This window comes from Anopheles coluzzii, chromosome 3 (assembly GCF_943734685.1).
Source record: "Anopheles coluzzii chromosome 3, AcolN3, whole genome shotgun sequence".
Taxonomy (NCBI): Eukaryota; Metazoa; Arthropoda; class Insecta; order Diptera; family Culicidae; genus Anopheles; species Anopheles coluzzii.
This window is the reverse complement of record NC_064671.1, coordinates 23,931,162-23,953,499: the sequence shown is the minus strand read 5'-3', so window position 1 is coordinate 23,953,499 and position 22,338 is coordinate 23,931,162. Positions and strand designations below refer to the sequence as shown.

At 46.6% G+C, this 22,338-nt stretch overlaps 3 protein-coding genes across 3 annotated transcripts in view; 2 read left to right on the top strand and 1 right to left on the bottom strand.

The window, feature by feature from the left end:
• The window catches only part of LOC120958149 (protein tiptop), a 152,190-nt gene that overhangs the window by 68,670 nt on the left and 61,182 nt on the right, over positions 1-22,338 (bottom strand). The window contains exon 2 of the mRNA XM_049610194.1: positions 6,525-6,593. Within this exon, the coding sequence (XP_049466151.1) occupies positions 6,525-6,593 (69 nt within the window). The remainder of the gene's footprint in view (positions 1-6,524; positions 6,594-22,338) is intronic.
• On the top strand, positions 8,235-11,645 carry LOC120958147 (dynein axonemal intermediate chain 3-like). The gene is made up of 3 exons (XM_040380729.2): positions 8,235-8,406; positions 8,472-10,519; positions 10,592-11,645. The coding sequence occupies exons 1-3, from the start codon at positions 8,267-8,269 to the stop codon at positions 11,602-11,604; spliced, it is 3,201 nt and encodes a 1,066-aa protein (XP_040236663.2). The 5' UTR covers positions 8,235-8,266; the 3' UTR covers positions 11,605-11,645.
• Positions 12,640-14,687, top strand: LOC120958148 (protein Cep78 homolog). Its single transcript, XM_040380730.2, has 5 exons — positions 12,640-13,023; positions 13,102-13,292; positions 13,378-13,955; positions 14,049-14,201; positions 14,259-14,687. Exons 1-5 carry the CDS (start codon positions 12,738-12,740, stop codon positions 14,578-14,580), a joined length of 1,530 nt encoding a protein of 509 aa, XP_040236664.2. The 5' UTR covers positions 12,640-12,737; the 3' UTR covers positions 14,581-14,687.

The window sequence follows — 22,338 nt, the reverse complement described above, 5'->3', positions numbered from 1 at the left end:
ACGGGGCTTACAGCAAAACATCTCCCGGTGTCAGTGAGCATTTACAGAGTCAGTCCCCGCGTGTTCCGGGCAAGCTCAATCCACCCGTGCAGTAGAGCTGGAAAAAAGCGTATTCTAAGCCTGTCAGCCAGTAGAGGGAAAGAAAACGGTCACCTTCCTTCTTCTCCTCACTGCAAGCACAAGTACGTCTGTGCAGGGCATTGTCATTCTAGCTGAGGTCCTTTTTCGCCGTGCGCTTCGGAGCGGGACGCGAAACCGAGTCCGTGTGCTATCTTTGACACGCTAAACAAATTACATTAGAGTGCCGAGAAGTCACGCGGACTGAAGACTGGGGAGGGCAACAAAAACACAGTGCAAGCCGCCGCCGTGTTGTCTGTCTGTGGATTGGCCAGGAGAAAATTGGTCGTCCACGTCTACCACTACTGCTGCTGCTGCTGGTGGTAGTTTACATCCGAGTCGGAGAAAAGTTAAGACAGGGAGGATGCCGGGCAACTCTATAAAAGGCCCGTCATCAAGAGCGTCGTTGTTGCTGCCGTTGTGAGCGACGTGAGGTTTCGCTAGGTAGGGCTTGATAGGGACATGGATGGATGTGGCCATAGGAACATCGTCACGGCACGGAACACGGATTTCTCGCACACACTGTCTCTCTCTCTCTCTCTCTCTCTCTTTGCCTCTTGCAAGATTTCAACGGTTGCGGCGACATCGACGACATTGACAACGACGAGCCCGAAGTGCCCTCTGCACTACGCCCAGGGACGGGGCTTGGTATGCCCTTCGGCAAAGGGGAACTGGATGCTTGAACAACTGGATGAAGACGAGAGAGAGAGAGAGAGAGAGGAAATTTACATTTTGACAAATGACAAGCAAGATGCAAATCCTAATGATACAGTTAGCCCTTGACAATCTGTCAATTAATCGTGCTCAATTTACTGTCTGCCGCTTGAAGCAAGCCAGCCAGCGATACAACTCCGCGAACCAGCGCATATGCATGTACAGGTAATTCCGAGATGGGAAAACACTTTCATTTTGAGCTGGGGTTTTTCCTTTATTCATAAAGTGAGCTGTGTTGTGGATTGTTCTTTCCAGAAGGTTCAAGGTTGCTGCTGCCTTTGGTAAGAGTTTTTTGGAAGGGAATATCGTAGCATTGTTTGTTACTCCTTTCTACGAGACAGTGAATTTGTTTTTAAATAACAGGTCAAGATTGGGCAGTAAAAAACACACACACCAAATGAGCTTCCATATACCACCAAACAGCCAATAAATCACGCTCATGTTTTTTTGCTCCCCTGTTATTGTCATCTCGCGGCGATAGATCGGGAGGCGAACCTGCTCGTGCATACATATATCAAGAAGCAGAAATTAATTTCCATCCCAGATCTCCGAACCGATGGTGGCCACCTCTTTCATCACGCAAACCAGACGCAAAAAGGCAATTATTAGATAGAAGACGAACGCGCGACGTGGGAAATTGATCCGGTCGAACGGGCCCCCCACCCCAAAAATGAGCCCGGAATGAATGAATGCTTTCTATTAAGTCAACCATCCCTGTTCAGCATAAAGATAATCGAAAAAGACGAGCGGCCAGGCACGATGAACGAAAATTTGACAAGAGAAACCGCCGGCTCTATCCTCTGCCAAAACCCTAGAAAACCAAATGACAAAATAAAGACTGAGACCCTTGCCGTTCTGCTGCCGCTGCCTCGCCGTGCCGTGCTGGCGTCTATCGCGCGCCGCTGGTCACCTTAATTAAATATTAACGGGTCAGGCCTTAATCAAAAATCCATCTCCATGCCAGTAAATCCTGATACCGGGAGCGAATGCCGCTAGCAAAGGCCTCGGTGAATGGAAGGCCCGCTGGAGCAGAATCAAAGATGAGGCAAAGACTTTTCAGAAAAATTATCGCATATGTTTGCCTATATGAGCCCCCCCTTCCCCCCCCCCCCCCCCCCCCTTTGCTTTTGCCCTTTGGACACAAATTCAAATCTTTCACGGGATAGAACTGGTCCCGAAAGTGGAAAGACGATACGCGGCCGTTCGCAGACGACATTTTCGGGTAGGACGGATTTTTGAGACAAAAAACTGAATGAAGTGGAGTGGTTTACTGGTGACAAACCTTCAACCCGCTCATAAATCACGGGATATTATTTCCTGTTCGAAATTGATAAACCACCACTCGCTGGTTTGGCCCCCGTTACTCCTTTCGGCGTTGGGACCGCCATTGGGAAGACGGACGGATGGGTGGACGGACGGACGAAGATAACTTGCTGCTCTCAAAACTCGCGCTATCACGACTGTTACGGGGCACACGATATTATATCGAGCGCCACGTTTATCATTCATTAAAATGTGATCAGACCACTCTATGGCCACTATCCTAAAGGGGTTGCTGTTGTTGTTGTTTTTGTGGCTGCTTTGGATCGATCCTCCGACACACGATTGATGTGGCGACTACGGGAAATTGGGAGCCTCGCTGCGATAATCAACACAACCTTCCATCCGTCCAAAGTGGAAGATCGACAAACGAAACAAAACAAAAAAGGTGAATAAATATAAATCTGAGAAACGGACAAGAATGCCTCCGCTTCATTAAGCGAACGAGCAATGAAGACAAGGACAGAAAACAACGGCCCCGGAAAGCAACGAAACATCCAGGCTTGCCTTGCCGGTGCCTCATTTTTGTATATCATAAGCGAGATCAATTTTCCCCGCTGTGTTGAGGAATTATGCTCTCACAACTGAAGTGGCTCATTAATATCTTATTTGCATACACCTTTTTATGTGTGTGTGTGTGTGTGTGTGTGTGTGTGTGTGTGTGTGTGCACGGTGTTCGCTGCATATATCATGCCGCCGTGGCATTCGGGTTTGTGATCTTCTTAGAATTCTGATTTGGTGAAATATGCTGTAGCATTGCTCTGGGGGGTGATCGTAAGGGGTCGGTGTTGAGATGCTTTTGAAATGGGATGTCTTGTGATGAAATAGTTCTTGTGGTTGGAGTCAAGCTGTATGTGAAATGTTGTTTTTATTTCTAATGAAAGACACTTAAACTCTTAACAGAATGGCAGAATTTATTTCAAGATTTCGCTTTAACATAGCCAAATATGCGCATTTTTAGCTGACTTTGCTTCTCAGATCTGTGTGAATTAGTGATGGGTAAAGTTGGCATAAATCCGGAGTCGACTCCGACCCGCTCCGATAAATTCGGAATCGACTCCGGAAGGTAGATCCGCCCTGCATTATTTGGAGTCGTTCGAAATCGCCCGGAATCACCTGGAGTCGTCCGGAGTCGTTCGGGGTCGGAGTCGTCCGGGGTCGTTCGGAGTCGTTGGGAGTCGTTCGGAGTTGTTCGGAGTCGAAGTCGTACGGAGTCGTTCGGAGTCGTTCGGAATCTTTCGAAGTCTTCGGAGCCGTCCAGAGTCTTCTGGATTCATCCGATATTGGCTACAGGCGGAGTCATCTGGAATCGTATGGAGTCGGCCGAGGTTGGCCTTCGAAACAAAGGCCTGTATAAGAAGTGCACGCGCAAAGTGAAAGACAAAAAACACAACGAAAGGAAATGTCTGATCACTAGCACACAGACTCCTGTTGACTCCGACAAACTCCGATTCCGGTTGACTCCGAATCACTCCTCCGGACGACTCCGAACGACTCCGAACGACTCCGAACGAGTCTGAACGACTCCGAACGACTCTGAACGACTCCGAACGACTCCGACTCCGAAAGACTCCGAACAACTCTGAACGACTCTGAACGACTCCGAACGACTCCGGACGACTCCGGACGACTCCGGACGACTCCGGACGACTCCGGACGACTCCGGACGACTCCGGACGACTCCGGACGACTCCAGATGACTCCGAACAACTCCGAATGACTCCGGACGACTCTGGACGACCCCGAACGACTCCGGACGACTCTGACGCCGGGCGGATCTAGTGGTTCGATTTTGCCGTTGTCGGAATCGAACTAACGAACTAGTTGGAGTCGGATCGGAGTCGTGGGTGCGCTCCAGAGAGCACATCACTAGTGTGAATGTCTCTTCAACACGTGCTTCCGTCATAACTTATCCTTTGCAAATAAAAAAAAGGAATCTTTTTCAATGTACTAGCACGAAATAATTCATTCCAAATGAATATCTCCCAAGACTAGGATTTTCATTATTATAATCAACCAGCCCCGAACCACTTCCCTCTGAGGCATCTCTATTCTTTCTCCAGCACCGTCAGCATGTCCCTAATGTTTGCCAATGTTTGCCCTGAAGCAGATACATGTTACTGAGCGTGGGTGTGTATGTGTTTCGCTTTGATCAAAACCAGTCGAATTGTTTTTAGTGATTCGGCTTTTCATTAACTCGCTCGTATGTTATTCGAGCGTCTTCTTTTTGGGTGGTTGTTGTTTCACCAAAAAAACAAGGACAACAGCGTGGCGGCATATGCCACGCGATGACTTCACAATGGTGCAAATGGTGTGTACTCATAAATATATGTACCAAAACGCGCCCGTGGTACAAGTCGGGAAGCTTTATCTCCTATTGAAAAGGTTTGCAAACGACACCTGCCACAAGCCGAGCGGGCCAGCGCCAATGCGACTGCCGCCGGTTTGTACCGGTTTGTGTTTGTCTAGGTTATTGAATTTTTTCGATACACTTTCTGTTCGTTTTGTTCTGCTTGGTTCAGGAAGCGTACGCTTACAATACCATTCCCTAACACTCGCAGGCCACAAATGATCACAGGATGTTGTACGTGTGTCTGCGGGCATTGATTTCACCCCTAGTCTGCTATTAAATTAATTTAGGGCGTACACGTATCCCGATGTAATAGGGTTGTGCATGGGGAAGAGAATAAGGGAGGGCAGGATAGGACATTAAACTCGTTAGAAGGATACATTAGACGTAGCATTCAACTCTTTTGCCGTTTCCAATCAATGAAGAATTGTTTTAAAGAATGTCCTGAGATGAAGAAGAAGTCCTTTTTTGGCCTAAAAGATCATTTCACTCATCTCGAGTGTGGCTTTCTTCTTCATTTAATTAACTTGGGTTAAGTAATTTAACCGTCACTTTTTACTGGCAAATAATTTTTGAGCCTCAATCCAATCATTCCTTACGCTTCCTTTGCAACCGAGAACAACAAACGCCAGCCCGATGCATGAAATATTATATTCCACTTTAATCTCACCGCAACAACCATCGTACCACGACGTCATACGTGGCTGTATGGGCGCTGTTTCCGCACCTTGTTCAACAAAAGGACCGCACGCCGCACAGGACCGTCGCGACGGTGCCGGGAGGTAAGCGGATTGACGGATGCGATCTGACAGTGACGTGTTTATTCTCCCTTCGCAAAAGGTTTTTTCCTCCACTTTCCTTCTCATCTTCTCTCTGCGCTCTTCCTCCCTTGCGCTGGTGACGAGCATTATCTGCCCCTCCCGGTGCCGGTCGGTGTAAAGGGGGGGAACTCACTAATAGCCATCAATCGGTTTCCGGCTGGATTTGACTTCCATTCCAAACAGTGAAGCATCATCACTCAGCCCGTCCTAGCGCTATCTCTCACAGTTGTTGAGCTCTCTGGTTGGAGCCGAGAGTCGAGCGAAAGACGCTTTTCCCCTGTAGGATAAGGAAGTTGTGGGAGAACTTCATACGCGTATGCCGTGGGATGTCGGGTGTGATGGGTGCATGAGCTAAGCCGCCTAAGGCTTATGTCATCGACAATCAGTTTCCCTTAACCTATCACGCCACCCCTCGCAGGATCTGTCTGATGTGAGCAAGTGAGCTGATGGAATCATGTCTGAGACGGATGGCAGGTCGACGAAGACGAAGCAAATGTCACACATACATGTTGGCCAAATAATGTACAGTGTTAGATAATAGATTCAAATTTGTGAAATGAATTGAGCATTTTAATAAGAATACTTTCTTGAAGTGTAGCCTTTAGAAGTTAATTGATTAGTAAAGATCTTAAACTAGTGTGTTTGATCCAGTAAAAAATCATCAAAACATGACTAAAATATCCTTCAAGTGGTATGATTTTGTGTACAACTGTACACTCTAATCAAGACACACATACACTGGATAATGGTGTAGATTAACCGAGCTCCATTGATTCCTCGTGCTGCGTTCGTGCCGGCGCGCAAAGATGTCCCTGCTGTCAGCGTCACTACCAGTGACGCTGTCTGCCACCTTCCCTATCCTCCCAGTCCCACCACACACACACACCCATACTAGGATGTCCCTAGTCAAATCATCAAACGAACGATGCTCGCGCACACGACAAACCCCCTTTCGCTTTACGGTCGGCGGTGTACAAGACCGGTGGCCAGCGTGGCGAATGAATTTGATGTTGATATAAATTAAATAGGGTTGAAGGAGACGGCGCCGATCTCTCTCGCCTTGGTCCTGTGCGTGACATTTGAATCACATTTCAATCAATTCGGGCAGGTTCATGCTTTGGCGAGGTGAAGCATTCGAATTTGGCGGATTGCGGAATATTAGCGAGTGAGAGAGAGAGTGAATCCGATGTATGGGTGCGTACCTTGGGGGAAATCATCGGCGACAAGTTGTTCGGTTGAATGCACGTTGAGGTTTGATGGTTTTGATGTGTCTGGAATTGAGAGTGAGAACAAGAAAATTTGGTTTGAATATGTGTATTTTTAAATATTTCCTATAAGACATATTTTGAGCGTTTCTTCTAACAAGAAATAGTTATTTTGTGTGAGTTAAAATTCCCCTGTAATACACAGTCAACATAATTCTTTTGTAATTTGGTGCTGTTGTTTATGTTGCGCCGTAAATTAAGTCCCGAGGCGCATCGGCGAGGCAGCAGGAAACAGCTGGGGCCCGTTTGTTCCTTCCCAAACGAGCATTCAAAAGCGCACCACCGTTCGCCACAGTGCCTTTCGCGGTCGGGCTAGTTATTTGCTCATTTGGTGCGCACGGTCTTTTTTTATGTTTTCCCATGTGTCCCTCTCTCTCCCAGTGTACAGGTGTGAGGAAAGTGGATTTTGCATTGCCTCCCCCAGCCTGGTTTGCAATGGTGACAATCCCGCTTGTCCAGGCCTGTCGATTGGTGTCCGTTGCCGTGCGCTTTGCCCGTGAATGGCAGTGGCGTTGCTTCAGTGTATCAATCGACCTCGAGAACCCTTCAAAAGCGTGAGCGGCCCTTCGACTGGCCAGTTGCCAGCCCGCGCTGTGACAAGACATGTGCGCTGGTTAATTATCATAAAAACACATGAAAACGACACTTCATTCCATCTCGTTAATTATCAGAAGTCTCGTTTTGCTCTCGATGACAAATTGTGATAACGGCCAGTTCCGGGGGCGTGACATGGGACCCCAGGATGAGCCAGCAGGGTCGATGCACAAATAAAGCGAGCGAGGTCGGGAGCGGGACCGGGTGGCTCATTTTCCGAGCTGCCACAACATAAACCGGACAGCGCGTTTCATATCAAAGTGCATAAATAAAATGAGAAAAATGGAAAACCATGTTCGATTGGTAAGGAGCAGGAGGAGGGGGCGAAACACACAATTGGAAAAATAGTAAAAATGCATCGATCGGCAGAAGGTTGGGGGTACGGGTTGGAGAGAAAGCAATGAAACACTTGGCGGTAGCAGCAGCGGCAGCAGCAGCAGAAGCATCGAATGCATACACATGTTCCCGGCATCTGCAAAAAAAAGGACAGTGCAATTGGGCCGCTGCACCGCTGTATCATATCAGCCTGATTTCGCACCGCGGAAAACACATGGCTTTCTCGTCGCGTTTGTGCGGGCATGGCTCATTAAAGTCGCCAAATCAATTAGATAAATAATCTACATATCATTAATTAAATTTCATGCCGTCTGAATCGGGGATTCCTGCGAGTGTAATTGAAACATCAATTTAATGTGTATAATTTATAGCACTTTGATATGCGGTGGCAATCAAAACATGATATTGTGCCTTCCCCCTTCTACCTTTCGGATAAGCAATAACACATGTCCCCGCGAAAAAGCGTGTGGGAAAGTGTGTAATGAAGCTTTCCTTTTTATTGCCACTACTGTATAATTTGAACTGCGCCACAAAGAAGCTCATTAGCGATACAGTTCTCGTTATTTATCGATTTTGTATTAATGAAGAAGCAAAAGTGTTGTGACAGACCCCGGCGGGAGCATACAACAATCGTTTGACAGCATGGTAACCAAGCGTCAGCAGAGCTTGGCATCACTCCCGGGGGAACTTTTCTTCATCACAGTAGCCACCGCATTCTGCCTCAGCTTTCGTGGGGAGTATTTCACGCAATGAGTAAAGCAACGGATGAAATTACCGTCAAGGGTGGATTCTTTGAAGATGAAGATTTTCAGGAAATTTTCGGATTCGACGATCAGGAAGCATGGGACAGGTTAAGATCCTTTCAGAATACAACGGAACTATTTCTTAGGTAAGTTAAAAGGCAACAGAGCTTCAATAGCAAAATGTATTGTTTTTACATCTCCTTGGTGACAGTAATCAATTGCAGAGCGAACTTGGCATTGCTCTCGGGAAGAATGTGACCGACGAACATCCGTGGAAGGCGGTCAAGAAGGAAGCTCTGCAGAAATGCCTCACCAAAGGCTTGCTGGCGGCTGTCCCGAAGGTGGAAGAATCACTACGACTGCTCGAACCTGACTCCTTCGTGCTAGTGGAATACATCCCGGATCAATCATCACAGCAAGAGGACGCGTTCCTGCTGTACTCCGATGCGGCAGAAATCAACGAGGCCAGTGAAATCGTACGCAAGCTGGAGCTTCTGGAACGATTAAAGCTGGAACTGCTTACGCTGAAGCGCCCGAGACGCAAATGGAGCACCGATGGAGCTGTGGAGCAGGAAATAGCAAAGGAGAAGCGAGCACGGGACGACCCCAGCGTGGCAACGGAGGCGCAAAGTGTCCTCCCGATACGACGGATCAATCAAACGCTGTCGTTACGCAGCGCGCCCAGTGTACGCGATGGGTACGTGGAGCTGCTCCCGTTCAAATGGAAACCGATCAACATCCCGCGAAGAATAACGGATCGTGGTACGCAAGTACGCCCACCGGCACACAGCCGAAGTCTTCAAACCGAGCCCGCTTTCCCGTCGCACGCCGCCACCCAGTACCTGCTCGATGTGGCCGGCAGTAAGACAGATCCGTCGCTGATTCCACCGACCTGGCTGGAGCACGCCACCGAGCGCCTGGCGGGCGAGGCTCAGTTTAACCTGATTGAGCTGTACCGGAACGAGTACGACTGTATTTCGCCGGCGCGTGTGCCCGCTTATCGGACGCCGCAGATCGACGAGGTGCTGTCGTTTATGAACCGCGCGCTGTGCGGCGGGCGCACCGTTCGCACGCTGGACTGGCATCCGGTGCTGTCCGGGTGCTTTGTCGCGTCGTATACCTTCGAGACGCCGGCAAAGCACGCTAACAAGCAGCACAATCAATCGGAGCAGCCGGCCGGGGCGGATGCTCTCGGGCGGATGACGTTTGAAAAATGCACCGTACTGCTGTGGAGCTTCGAGGACAGCTTGGAGCCGGCGCTGGAGCTGAAAACGATTCGCGAGGTGACGGCTGTCGCGTTCTGCCCGTACGACGGCGAGCTGCTCGTGGGCGGACTCGCGAACGGGCAGATTGTTTTGTGGGATTTGGGCGGCGAGCTGGAGCGCGTTGAGCAGGCGAACAGGGACGCCCGGGGGGCGAGTGAGTATCGCAAACAGGCGCGCCATCTGATGGATTACCCTGCGGTGGAGCGCATCGATCGGGAGGTGAATCCTGCTGCGGTGAGCTCTCTGGAGCATTCGTCCCGTGCTGCCATTACGTGTGTCAAATGGTTGCCGCGGAATTATTACTGCACCAGCACCGGGCACTTGAAGTCACACGCGGACAAGCTTTACCGGTTCATGATGACGACGGCGCTCGATGGGAGCGTGTGCTTTTGGGATCTTGAGTTTACGATGCCCGCGCTGCAGAAGCTGATTGCGGCGAGCAAGACCGCCCAGCAGGCCGACCGGACGATGTACCAGCGCGTGAACAATCTGTTCTTTCCTACGTTCAAGCTGGTTTGCGAGCTGCCCATCCTGTCGGTGGTCATCGACGAAGCGGTGTATCTGTCGATGCCGCTAGAAACGGTGACGGAGCTTACGGTGCGCGTCAAACACCAGCAGCAACCGGTGCCGGTGCGGTGTGAAATGCTGCTGAAGGTTGGATCATACACGGGTCAGCTGATTGAGGGTTCCTGGGAGGGGTACGATTTTGAGCAGGGTGCGCTGGTAAACGATGAGCCGGTGAAGGTACAGCACGTGTTTGGGCAGATCCACGATGGGCCAGTTTTGGCGCTGGAACGCAATCCACACTGCCGCAGTGTGTTTCTCTCGATCGGAGGCAATGTGCTTGCGATTTGGGCTGAGGACGACAAGAGTTCGCCCGTGTTTTGGCGCAAGAAAACCGAAATGATCACAGCGTGCCGTTGGAGTTTGGACCGCGTGTCGGTGTTTTTCATTGGGCTGAGCAATGGTGACTTTGAAATATGGGACATGAGCTGTGAGTAAGGGTGAACGATCTTCAAAGATTGTAAAAGCAATCTAATTGTATGCCTTTTTTCCCATTTTGCAGTGAAAACATTCCGTGCGACTGTTTGCTTGAATCTCGGCTCGGAAGCACTTACCACCATCTCGCAGCACCGTTTGGCAAGCGCCCGTAACTGCCTGGCCGTTGCGGATCATAATGCAAACATTCGTATTTTCAAGCTAGCCCCGACCTTTGTCAACCCGCTGCCGGATGAGGTAGAAACATTCCAGCGCATGATGAACCATGAGCTTACGCGCAAAACGAACCAAGCAACCTGGGTGAAGGGTTACTACGACCGCAATGGCGCTACAATTGAGGCGAAAATTCAAGCCGAACTTGATGCGCGTGAAAACAGAATTCAGCAGGAAGCGGAACGCGTGACAGCGAACGCACCGGACACTGGCACGGATACGGCTCGGTTGAAGAAAATGCAGGAGCTTGAAAAGCGCATGCCACTGAGCGAACGGTTGGAGCAGAAGTATCAAGCAAGACACTTTCAAACGCTGCTGAGGAAGCTCATGGCTCGGCGCAACGTAAGCCCGGAGCGTATGGCCCGTCAGATGCGGCCGGAGGTGGAGCGGCGCAAGTACAATGCGGAAAAGCGGGAAGCGATCGCAGCCAACATTGCCCTGGCAGCGGCTGACTTTGTCGGTGCGCACAAACTGCTGCGACCGGCGGAGAAGGAGGATGCCGCCGTCTTGGTTGATGAGAGCGTGGATCGGGCTGAGTTGGTTAGCAAACATGGCACTGATATTGCAGACTATAGGCGCGCTGAATCGGATGCTCAGGGCGTGCTGCGGGCGCACTATCTGCCCGAGATGGAGAGCTTTATTGAAGTGCTGACGAAGGGTCGCGAACGGCGGGATAAGGTTTGCATCAGCGTTGGCACGAATATGGAACATTTGGTGAGTTATGAAAATAAGCGCATGTTGCGGCGGATGGGAGTTGCTCCCAGAACGCGATTGGAAGATTTGAAACCGTGGAGCGTTGAGGAAATGGAAGACGAAGGAACTGTCCAAGAGGGAACCAATGAGGGAGAGAAGTCCAACGATTTGTAACTGTAACACGTTAATTGCTGCAAATAAATTTTCTTAAAATATTTTGATTGTTCAAGCCGATCGTTTCCATTACTCAATGTTGACGAAACCGAGACGAACGGCCATTACGCTCATCAAATGCGCCACAAGATTCAGAAATCCTCCTCCCGCGGGCGCGTGATTTCGTTGTTGTGTTGCTGTAACGTAAATTTAGCCGCCCGGAATGCACAACACATCACCAAGAATAAACCACCACGAAACAGTGAGCCAGATAGGGCGTGAGGGTGCGAATGAAAAATTGAAATATTTTTTGATGAATGATGCACGGTAGCATACCGACATGGCCACATCAAATTAAGTGAGAGTAAAATACACCGTGCAACCCAGCGCACCATGGTTTGTGGTGTTTTTTTGTTGGATTCTAATGTTTTTCACGGACAGAATTGTGGCCGTGGCGTGATGTGGCCAAACGGTGTTTAAAAAGTGTTCATCATCAATGTGGTGTGGTGGGGCAGTGATGTGAAGGGGGCAGTTTGGAGCGGGTGATACATGGCTGACATGTATTTTTGTCGTTGGTTTCGGGGCAGTGAAAGATTCGTAGCGTTTAAACGGTGACAGCCACACGAAGTGAAGATGTTTGCAGACAGCAGCAAATGAAGAGCGCCCAGGGAGGTGGATATTCTTATTCTTGCCGGTGATGGGCAGCAGTCGTACCGTTGGTCAATATTTTTGGAAGTTTATTTTTTCGCCCTTTGGGGCGGTTGAGTGGGTTGTTTTTATTGCTTTTAGCGCGTGAATGGGTATTTTGGTGGTTGGATCATGGGAAAAAACACTCTTTAAATGAGTTTTATGGTCATTACATTTTGAGAAAATGTTATAAGAGACAAGAAAGTGTATTGTAATTCACAAACTTTCATTCAAGTTTTAAAACAGAAGGTCATTATTTCACTTCGATAAACATTTTGTATGTTTTCTGTAAGACACATCCTTATTTTGAAGGAAAGTTTCGGTATCTTCTTCCCAGGCAACATGCACTCAGCGAAAGACTTTCATCAAAGTAGCCTTGTAGGTTGTCTTCATTTGCATCATCTCTCCGTGCTGCTTGCATTTTAGTGTCGAGCTCTTCAACATACAGACAAGCAAGCCCGCAAAAGATGTCCAGCAACACGAACAGCACGAATGGGAAGCCGGCCGGCCGCAGCGAGCGTCGCAATAGACAGCGCGCTAAGGACTTTCACCATCGCTACCTAGCGCTGTGCCGGTCGAAGAACTTCCATCCGTTGCCGGAAATAGTGAAAACTAAAAAGAAGAATCAATCCTTCCTGGACGTGTACGGTGATCGGTTCAAGTGCTACGATTGGCAGCTGATCACGGACGCGCTGCGGGAGGACAATTCCTTAAACAATGTGGCGCTGCGTTTGCGAAAAACCTACACGGAAGGTAACGACGTGTGGCGAGATGTAATATGTTGTAGTTCTTTCATAAAAAATTGGGAATTCCTTTGCGTTTGAAACACAGGTACGGATGGATTGGTGCCTCACAGCGTTCACGAAGGGAATGGTGCGGAGAAAACCCCACTGATAGACAAACGCACCTTCAAGCAGCTGGTGGAAACGCTGGCGACCTTTCTGCGCACCAACAAGGTGGTGGAGCACTTCACGATCGAAGGCTTCCCGTTGGCAGGTGTACGGCTGTGTACGCTTATAACGGTAGGTCCGGAATCGGGCCGTGATTGATTGCTGGTTAGTGAATGTTGCGATTAACTCTCTCCCTTCTCTTGCTCGGTGTCTCCAGGGGCTGTCGCAAAACACTTCCCTGACCGAGCTGAACCTTGCCCGCTGCTCGATCGGCGACGACGGCTGTAAAGCGCTGTGCGCCGAGATAAAGTTTCTGCCCAACCTGCAGCTCCTAAATCTGACCGCGTGCCAGCTGACCGTTAAAGGGTGCCAGGCCGTGGCGGACGTGATCAAGTTTCAGAAGATGCAGCGCTACGCCACGAGCTGGGAGCAGTCGCTGCGGTACGGTGACATTAAGGAGGATAAGCTAATGGGTTTGCGATATCTGTACCTGAGCCACAACCCGGCGATCGGCGACTACGGTTTGCTCGAGCTGACCGACGTCTTGAAGGACGATGCCTGGGTGCGGCAGATACACGTGTGCAACTGCGGGCTGACCGATGTGGCGGCCCAGTTTCTTACGGAATGTTTGAACATGAACGCGTCGATCGAAAAGTTCGACATACGCGATAATATCAAAATCTCGAACGAAGCCTGCCACGAGATACTGGTGAAGCTGGGGGCGAACGTGGACGATGATGGTTCCGACACGGCGTCGGCATCGAAGAAGAGCCCGAAGACGCTGGCGAGCCTCAGGTGAGATGTGAGGGGTTGGTTGTACACTGTTGTTGAGGTTGGTTGTACTCTACACTGGAGCATTGTTGAGTGTTTATTTTCTTGATGGTTTAGGGAACACTGCGAGTACCTGGAGATGCAGCTTGACTCGGAGCGCAATCGAAATAGTCAGTTGGAGTCAACGGTGGAACAGTTGCACCTACAAATCGGAGACTACGCAGTACAGATGAACGAGCTCCAGCGGGAACTGGGTGCACTTGTGAAATCGTAAGTAATTTAGTTTTACTTTAATTATTTCAATAACTACATTTGTTCAATATCTAGCCGCAATGAACTGTTGGAAAGGTTGAAAAAGCTGGAGAACAAAACCTCCAAAAAGAAGGGAGCTGGATGCAGTTTGCGAAGGACACACAGTGATGCGATGGCATCGGTCAATCACGAAGCAATCGAAACGCTTATGGTGGCCACCACCTCCAAGTCGGAAGCTGTCGTCAAAAAGGACCACCATTCCCGGGAGCCACAGCAAGGTGGCAGCAACCTTCCATCGGTAGGTCGCATCATTGAACGATCCATTGGAGACTGTGGCGCTGGTGGTGGTGAGCACGAGATGCCGTTGTTGATGGATCCCATTTCGGAGAAGTTTTAAATCGTGTGGCTTGTATCATCGCCAAAGTGTCAAAATTGTCACTAATGTGTGCGTTTTTTCCTTCTAGAAAGTATGTTTCGCTACTCCATTAACACCAAATGCCAAAATGTTTGTGTTTTCATTGCATCATTCGTGTCCTGATTCCATTCCATTCATAATTCATCCCCCCGGTTTGATGCCATGTGCTAACGATTATACACCCTGAACAAGCTTGTTTTATAAGCATTCCCCCAATTTGATCCTTGTTCCGAAAACACACACACACCAGCAGTAGTTGTTGATGTTTATCCTAATCGCTTAAACGCTTGTTTGTTTGCTACAAAAAGCCGAAGCAACAGGAGTCATGACTTGCTCTCTTGCACGCAGTTTGCACCGTGAATAACTTGCATACGCAAACAGATTGACGATGATACATGATGCGTCATGCGTGTGTGTGTGTGTGTTTGTGTGTGCGTACGCCATGCCATCTATCGGTGGCTGCTATTTAGTAGCGCTGTCCGCATCCGGAGCATCTAGGCTGGCCGTCAGTCAGTTGGTCTCTTTATCGTCGAGCTGATTCATACGCCCCGAGTTTTTTTTTGGTGTTGTTGCGTATGCGATCCGTCGTCTACGTTCGCCTAGTGGTAAACCTCCACTATCGCAACTCGTCAGTCACTCGTGTGCTGCTATGGCACTGGTGGTGCACTTTTTTGCTGCACTGCTTTGCATTCTCCATTCCATTTGCCCTAGCACTCGTTCGCAAGGTACGCAAAGGTAGTACGACCACGGCGAGGACTTGCTGGCATGCTGGTTTTGAGTGTGCATGGCCCTGAGTAGCTTTATGCTCGCTCTCTCCATCTGTGCATCATCCACTCCAGGGAGTGTGTGTGTGCGCTATGCAAACGCAGGACCTGCAACACGTCGCTAATTTTTGCGTTTGCTGCTGTGCTCTCTCTCTACGGCTTTGGATCGTGGCCAGACCACGATGCATAGTTGCATACGGCGTGCCAAACCGGGCAAGAACCACAAGCATTCGTCACGCCGGCAGCCGTCGCTCTGTGCAGTCATGCACACCTTCCCACCCTTGTCGCCGTATTGCGGACGAATGCCGGATTCGTCACGGTGCGGTATTTATGACGGACACACGGACACGGGGTGCGAAAAGGTGCAAAAAACGGGCAAAACCGTTTAAGCGAAGAAGGATGCGTATCCCCATATCCACGACTCCAGGACTTGTCTGTTTGTTTTTCCGCGTCAACATGACACCTGAGTGTTTGGTTTCGAGCAGCCACGTACGTCACGGTCCGCGCGACGTTGCGGGTGCCAGGAGAAAATAGGGGTTTGCGCCTACGCGTTTGTCTTTTGGGTGGTCTGCATCATACACTGCAAGGTGCATACGCGGGTGGCTACGGCATCATGGCTTATGCAAACATTGGTGCTAAACTACTCGGTCGGTGAAGAGAGATGATGATGCTCTTGCAAATGACGAGCAAGGATGCGCGGTTGCACATTTCGGTTAGGGTGTTGGTAGGGAGGGGCAACTGGAGGTATGACTGGTTGGTGATGGCGTGGCCAAGAGCACACACACGCACGCATGATAATCGTTCGCAACGAGCGCAAAAGTAATGCAACGGGCCGTGGTGGGTGACCTTCACAAAATGGGAAAATAATGAACCGAACTGCAACAGGACAGTGCTGAACGTAACAAAGATACACGCGTGCTAGACGAAACGATGTTTACGGTTTTGGGCGTGAGTATTAGCTAATGATTGATAGGAGAAACGTGACAGTGTAACGTGCAGCAGCATTCTCTTAGGAGCACATTCTGTGCAGCAAGAACTAGGATTCTCAAAGGCTCACTCACCTTTGTGGCTATTTTTTTTGGACCTCACCAGCACTGTCCTAAATCTCACTCACTCACCGGTATGTTTTGTGGTTACACGCGACTTGTCCCTTGTACATTGTCTGTGGTCATTTGTGCTGACAGGATATAAAGCACAAACGTTTACCTTGTGTGCAGGTACAATAACTGCTAAACCTGCCCACACCCCGGTTGGTGAGTCGTCTGTGCAGTGTGTCCCCGTTGTTCCCGTTGGACAGGTTGGGCAAAAATCAACAAATCATTTTGAGTTATGCCACGCTTGATATGGTTCCGGTTTTATGCGACGATGCAATACCCCATCAAGTGGCAAGGCATGATTGGGGAATGTTGGGACTATGACGCCGCGTTGAAGAGCTCGATTGGATTTCGATGGATGGGGAAGGTCGTGTGTGTGTGTGTGGTAAGAACACACAAAGCAGAGCCGTGCCGAGCCGTGCCGTGGCACGTAAATCCTAGCGTGCAATTGAAGGATTGAGTGACTTAACCGCAGACAGACGCGATAGATTTGCGTCTGCCCTGTGCGGTCGGTCACTCACTCTCTCTTCCTCTCCCCCTCAGTGTGTCTCTGTGAAGGGGGGGCCGAGTGGCATCCATCATTGGCGACAATGGCTCTGCATCCATCAGTGCGCGATGGTCACTTCATTGTGCGATTTTGCTGTTTCGGGCAAGCCGCGCAACTACATTTACAAGTACACACAAGGCACCCGACCGTCCCAAGGGATGCTGTGCGTACGGCGGACATCTGGGATCGCTGTGCAGTGGGCACGGTACACGAAAATATCAAACAAATGAATGATGGATTATTCATTACATGCCATGAATACATGGCATTCGCCCCGCTCGGTACCATATGGAGATAAAATGGTCAACTCACTCACGAGCACGGGTTTTTTTCTTCTTCTTCGTTTGGTCATTCCAGCGAGATGGATTTACTATGCAAACATTACAACCGCTAGCCATTATATTGGGCTTGTTTGTAGGTGTGTATATTTTGATTTATTTAGAGTTTTACATTGTTCTGTAAGAGCTGGCATGAAATGTTTGAACGATTACTGCTTTTGTAGTTTTTTTTTTCATTGTATTCCTATTTCATATTGGAGCAAAGCCGAAATGTGCATGTTTTAGTTTTATTGACTTATGTTTATATCATCATGATTTGCTTTCTTTATACATTTTTTTTAACATTTTATATTGGTGGTAAGATTCCTTCAAAATCTTCGATTTATCATGTTTAGTTCAAAAAGTTTTGCCAATAAGATTTATTAATTATTTTGTTGTAGATTTGCAGATTTTTTTATTAATTTTATTATTATTACTATTATTATTATTATAATTATTATTATTTTTGTAATAATAATAATAATAATAATAATGATTATTATTATTATTTTTATAATTATTATTATTATTATTATTACTATTATTATTATTATAATTATTATTATAATTATTATAATTATAATTATTATTATTATTATTATTATTATTATTATTATTATTATTATTATTATTATTATTATTATTATTATAATTATTATTATTATAATAATAATAATAATTATTATTATTATTTTTATTATTATTATTATTATTATTATTATTATTATTATTATTATTATTATTATTATTATTATTATTATTATTATTATTATTATTATTATTATTATTATTATTATTATTATTTTTATTATTATAATTATTATTATTTTTATTGGGGCAACTCTCCTTTGCTCATTTTCTGCATTATTGCTCGTTATGTTTTAGTTCATTCAGTGTATTCATCATTTTTTATGTATTAAATTATTAATTTATTTATATATATTATTGTTATTTTTAATTTATTTATTTGGTTTTCTTTATTTTTTTTTAATTTTTGACGATTGTGAAGGATTTAAAGTACATTCCAAATTAGCTGGGTTAAAACCATTTAGTTTTCACTAGTACTTCCCAAATGTATCATTTAAAACAATTTTGTGCCAAACAAAAAACCATCCAATTTATTCATTGGCCACCTGTTTTACTGGGAAACCCAAAGCAAAAGCTTGATCGTGAATCCAATTTATTTTGATCTCGTCAATTTTCATCGCTCGTTAAACTGATTCATACTGTCTCTAAAAAAAACAAAAGTTGCACTGTTCGTTGTGTGCATATCATTGTAGTGTGCTTTCGTAGTTTTTTGTTGTTCGTTTGATGAAAATTTCATTTGTTTTTTTTTTCTCGCACTTCTTGCACCCTTTGAGGCCATCACACCGCTTGCTGTGGTATTGGTTTGCCGCATTTTGTTTTGCTTAAATAACGTAACCGGTGGACCACCGAAAACGGTGCATCAGGTGCATAGGTTAATTGAGTCTATCACATTCCATCAATAATAACAGGCATACGGCGCCGCGATTCACCTCTCCTACTCTCACTCTGTCTCTCTTCGAGCCAAGCTGTTGGTTGTGTAAATATACCTTCAGGGGAAGCAGTTTTTGTTGTTGTTGTTCCACTATCATGCTGGTTTTCCACTTGATCCACCAATTTCCCAGTGAAAGGAAAAAAAAGGAAAAAAGAGAACGGATAGTAAACGTAACCAAGGCAAATTTGTTGATTCTTTCCAGAGCGTGAAAGAAATTGGGCACCCGGCACAGGGTGCATAGTGAAAGAGTGATGAGCAAAAAATGTCAAACAAGAAGGCAAATTCGACGCCCAAAAAAAAAAACAGGAGCATCGAACGCTGGTACCATTTCATGATGGGCCATCAGTGTCGATGTTGTGTCAGCGTTGCTCACCTTTTGCTATCAATGTTCTAGCAGGTAAGGTGAGAGTTTCACCTATGGCAGGAAGTAGCAAACATCATAAACGAGAAAACGATCGACAACATGACACCAATCAGTTGTAGTATGATTTGCAAGGAGTGTTATCGTGTTTTATTGATAGTTTGATTCTGGGTGAACAGTTGTTGGCGTCAATTTGAAGAATCATTTGTTTGTTTAATTTGTTTAAGCTTTAAGTTATTTGTTAAAAAAAATCATTTCGTGATCAATTAAGGTCTATTAAGTCCATAATCCAAAGAAAGCAAAAATAAATTTTAAGTTTTATAATTATAATCTGTACATTAGGTATCCAAATATGGTTTATTGTGTTGGATATTGTATTTCAGAATAATTTGCATTGAATCACATGTAAGAAATAACTAATTATTAAAATTAAATTCTCAATATCTGATGTTCTGAAATGTTACCACGATGCAATTTTATATACATTTTAATGCAGGGGAAGGATACAAATTATGTGTAATTTAATATTTATTTGCAAAAAATGCTTCACATTGTTGAAAAATATCTTCAATAATTCATTATTTTCAGTTTTTTTAATGTTGTGTGACATAAAATTAAAAAAATAACAGTTTTGTATTGTAATTTGCAACACGATCACTAAATACACTTTTTCCATTTTCGTTGATCATATCTTTATTGTTAATTTTATTCATGATCTTCTTAATATTGTTTCATACTATTTGAGGTGCTTGAAATGTATTTCAATTCTACTTGATAATGTAAATACACTTTACAATATTCCAACTGTCAACTGTTACCACCAGAAACAGAGAAAAAAACAGTATCATTCTCTTCACCAAAGCGTGGCGCGTCTGCACCAAAGTCCTGCGCACCGAACATGTGTTAATTTGAGCATTTTTGATTTCAAGATTAATTTGATTTATGTGTTATTTTTATCTGTGCGCATTAAAATGATATTGATTAAATGTCCGCGTTGAAATTTTCGGTGAATCCGTAATTGCTGCTGTCACACTGCTGTTGTATTCGTTTGTGCTGCAAACCCCCTGCCCATCCACCAAACCGGGGCCAGCACCTCCTAGCCCAGTAGTCCGAGCGTCCGAGGTGTGTTCGATGATGCCAGCATTTGGGCTGTCGGACGGCTGTCCCTCCCGGGCAAACCCGGCGTGTTGTGCGTGGGACTGCCTGCGTGACTGCAAACGGGTGTATGCAATTCCGAACGACAGGTGTACCTCGTCCCAATCCGGCGGGCATGGTGCAGGGGCGTTCTAGCGATGGGTGCGAGCGGTTCTATCGAAGCCGATAGAATCGGGAGCGCTGTGATTGAATGTGTACATTAAAAATTTTAATTCATTGTCCGGTGATCCCTGGCTGGCCACGGATGGGCATTGAACGATCACGCTCGGTCGGGATGGAGAGGGGGGCGGAGGCTTGGGTGCGCCTATAATTTAAAACTGGTAGCTTATCAGCTTTTATGCAATTCATACTCCTGTGTCTGTGTGTGTGTGTGTCGCGCGTTTCTGGATCGATTTTGGGGTGGCTTTTTTGACAATATATTTTACGCTACGCTGCATACTGATCGGTGAGCGTACAGATTCATTATAAAGTTGAAATGCCTGTACGTACCACACGTTTTCTGATAGGGTGGGGGGGGGGGAGGGGGAGGAACATGGTAGTAATGGCGAGTGGGAATTGGGAATGGGGACACGTACGAAGTAAAGCGTTCGTCTCCTCCTGTCCCGAAAACTGATGGCACCCAATGAACTGTCGATCGCTATTTGATACGTTAAATTATGGGCGGTTGGATGCGTAAAATCATTCCCCAACGAATCATTAATTGTGATACAGCTTCTGTTCCGGCATTGCATTATGTTTGCTTGAGCTTCGTTGGTGGTTGGAAGTGGTGAGAAGGGTGTGCTGAGCCTGTCCCGGGGTCAAAATGTCACGTTTTAATGTGTGATAATTTATTTGCACGAAGCAGTTCGGAAATCGATTAGGAAGTGTTAATGCAGTGTACGCCAAACTTACAGGTGTGCGAATTATTGGGCCACATTTTCTGCAAGCTAATTTGCAGGCAGTAATAGCTACACGGAAGCAATGGAGGACATTTTCAATGGAAAGATAATACTTTTTCATGAATTTTATTAAAAATATTTCAAGAGGTTGAAGGTTTTAAATGAATTTTTCAAAAATGTGTGTGGTTTTTGGGCAATCTATCCCTCACCTCCCACTAGTGGACCATTAATCTTGTCCAAGAAAGCGTGAAGTCATCAGGCGAGGGCTGTGAAAGTGAGAACTCTTCACTTGCTGTCGTACGGTACGGGAAATGTACATGAAAGGGGGGGCAAGAGAGAGGCAAGATATATTGGTACATGGTTAGCAATATTGAGGCAAAACCCGGTGACGATGCTGTCACGTCCGTTTGGCTTTGCCGAGATGCATTCCAGGATTGACAAATTGTGATTTACACCGCTGATCTCAGGGAGAGTGTGCACGTCATGCTCATGGGCAATACATGTACCCGAAGACACCACCGAACGGAAAAAGTCTCAGCGCGGCCAATCTGCCAAGTAGGAGGTTTTATGGGTGATAAATAAACCATCGCGCCGCACTATACGGTTTATTCATCGTTCACATATTTTACATTATTTATAAACACAGCAGAAACACTCACTCACTCACTCGCAGCATTCTTTCATGTGACAAATTGATGGTCAAGCGTCGCGACATGATGGATGAGTGGACATTGCCGGGCGCTTTTCACACGAACGAATTACGCACCGAGACCGGGCTGGCTGGCTGATTGGTATGACATCATTGCGTCAATTGCGAAGGTGAGGTGGGATTTTTTTTTAAATTTAAACCCCCGAGTGATGATGATGATGATGAACTCCATCGTTTCCTTTGTTCTGTAGGAAAATCCGCTTGTTTTGCTTCCTTTCAATGTTTGTTTGGCGCAAGTAAACAGGATACTTAAGAGCTTTCAAAGGGAGCTTAAACTAGCAGCAGAATGCATCCATCACTGTGCATGCACTGCACAACGCAGTGTTAGAGGATGATGTAAAGATCCCGAAAATCCCCCTGTCCGTCCCGTCCCGGATGATATTTGAACGTATCCGA

Excerpts from the sequence above, each read along its gene's own strand:
- LOC120958148 (XM_040380730.2), top strand. The coding sequence starts at position 12,738 with ATGTCCAGCAACACGAACAGCACGAATGGGAAGCCGGCCGGCCGCAGC. Across the intron at positions 13,956-14,048 it reads AAGACGCTGGCGAGCCTCAG|GGAACACTGCGAGTACCTGG; the intron begins GTGAGATGTGAG and ends TTGATGGTTTAG. Across the intron at positions 14,202-14,258 it reads CTGGGTGCACTTGTGAAATC|CCGCAATGAACTGTTGGAAA; the intron begins GTAAGTAATTTA and ends TTCAATATCTAG.
- LOC120958147 (XM_040380729.2), top strand. The coding sequence starts at position 8,267 with ATGAGTAAAGCAACGGATGAAATTACCGTCAAGGGTGGATTCTTTGAA. Across the intron at positions 8,407-8,471 it reads ACAACGGAACTATTTCTTAG|TAATCAATTGCAGAGCGAAC; the intron begins GTAAGTTAAAAG and ends CCTTGGTGACAG. Across the intron at positions 10,520-10,591 it reads TGAAATATGGGACATGAGCT|TGAAAACATTCCGTGCGACT; the intron begins GTGAGTAAGGGT and ends CCCATTTTGCAG.